General features: G+C 34.3%; 1 protein-coding gene across 1 annotated transcript in view; it reads left to right on the forward strand.

Moving 5' to 3' along the window:
* The window catches only part of UPRT (uracil phosphoribosyltransferase (FUR1) homolog (S. cerevisiae)), a gene marked incomplete at its 5' end in the record, with an annotated part of 11,447 nt that extends 9,555 nt beyond the window's left edge, over positions 1-1,892 (forward strand). The window contains one exon of the mRNA XM_010833173.1: positions 1,625-1,892. Within this exon, the coding sequence (XP_010831475.1) occupies positions 1,625-1,731 (107 nt within the window). The remainder of the gene's footprint in view (positions 1-1,624) is intronic.

Raw genomic sequence — 1,892 nt, forward strand, 5'->3', positions numbered from 1 at the left:
CATATTTAAAATGTAAAATTTGATACGTTTTGACATCATTGCAACAATAAAAAAATTTGGTCAGTCAAAACAACAGAAACACAACAGCATTAGAATAGGATAAAATGTCATCACCAAATTTAGAGATGACTAATACAAATTATTATGACTACCAAAATCTGACTTGGGTTTAACATGAAACCTAATAAGTCTTTCCTCAACATGAGAGGCTAGACAGATGCACAATACTAATTCAATTTTTATTTTAAATTAATAGTGGTTGTCTTAGGGTGGTGGAATTCTAAGTGACTTATGTTATTTTTTAAGCTTTTTTTTATTTTCCAAATGTTCTACAATGAATTTGTATTTGTTTCATAAGAGAAATGTGTTGCTTCTAGTTAGAGCATTTCCTCATTTCCAAAGGTTCCGTATCTCAGTCAACCATGAAGAGGCTACAGAAAAACCACTTGAGAGAGTCACACTTAGTAGGCCATTGATTATTTTGCTGTTTCATAATGAAAAATTACCTGTAGTTCAAATGTTGATGGTTACAAAGGCTGATTTGCTTGGTCATCTGTCTATATAACAGAGGTAGCATTGTAAATTTTGAGATCACCAAATAATTATTGGGTTTTCTGTCTTTGGGAGTAGAAAAGTAACTGTGTTAGTTCTTTTTTTAAATTTTTTTTTTAAATTTTTTAACTTTATAATATTGTATTGGTTTTGCCATACAATGACATGAATCCACCATGGGTGTACACGTGTTCCCCATCCTGAACCCCCCTCCCACCTCCCTCCCCGTCCCATCCCTCTGGGTCATCCCAGTACACCAGCCCCGAGCACCCTGTATCATGCAACGAACCTGCACTGGTGATTCGTTTCACATATGATAATTTACATGTTTCAATGCCACTCTCCCAAATCATCCCACCCTCGCCCTCTCCCACAGAGTCCAAAAGACTGTTCTATACATCTGTGTCTCTTTTGCTGTCTTGCATACAGGGTTATTGTTACCATTTTTCTAAATTCCATATATATGCGTTAGTAGAATAGGATACTCATTCTTTGACATTATAGATGAAAAAATCTTCCTCTGTAGCATCCTTGCTATGGCTTTTTAGTTTGACTGGGATCCAAGCTAGTCCCTGTCTTTTCCTCCTCCACCTCCTCCCCGCCCAGGCTAGAGTTATAAATTCTCAAAAAGTAGCTTTCTGTGATATAATAAAAAAGTCTTTGCACTTGTTTCAACGTGTTCCAATTGAGAAACCATCATCTAATGTATGATCCTGTTTCCAGAAGGACTGTATTCTCTCTATCAGCTGCCTTTAAAATAAAACAAATGACTCGTTAGGGGAAAAGTTGCTATAACTGAATATATTTTTCATGTATTGAATACAAAACAGTTTGATTCTAAGAATTTATTAGTGAATGGGTGGAAACATAGTCTGACTACTATAAAAACTTTTCAGGTATCAGAAATTATATAAATAAGAGATTAACCAAGTCTAACTGTTTGTCCAAAGGTTATTGCTCTCTGTCTTCTGTCAGTAGTAGACCTATTGACTGACCATAAAATTACTGAATTCTAGGTAATGTTATTAAAAAAAATCCCACCATAATGACAATTTTTCTTTTATTTTTGAAGGTGCCAAATCAATCATTCAGGAGTTTCCGGAGATCACAATTTTAACTACTGAAGTTCATCCTGTTGCACCTACACATTTCGGACAGAAATACTTTGGAACAGACTAAGTTATTGAAGGAAAATTATTCTTCTGTGTAATATTACAGTTATGTTTTGAGTTTCTACCTGTTTGGCTAATTCACTTAAGGGATGACATAGAAAATTGTGTTAAAGATACTTTATAATGTTTGGAAGTAGGTATAGTAAAAAGGAAATACTTGAGTTTTTT

This window comes from Bison bison, unplaced genomic scaffold (assembly GCF_000754665.1).
Source record: "Bison bison bison isolate TAMUID 2011002044 unplaced genomic scaffold, Bison_UMD1.0 scf7180017863026, whole genome shotgun sequence".
NCBI classification, from domain to species: Eukaryota; Metazoa; Chordata; class Mammalia; order Artiodactyla; family Bovidae; genus Bison; species Bison bison.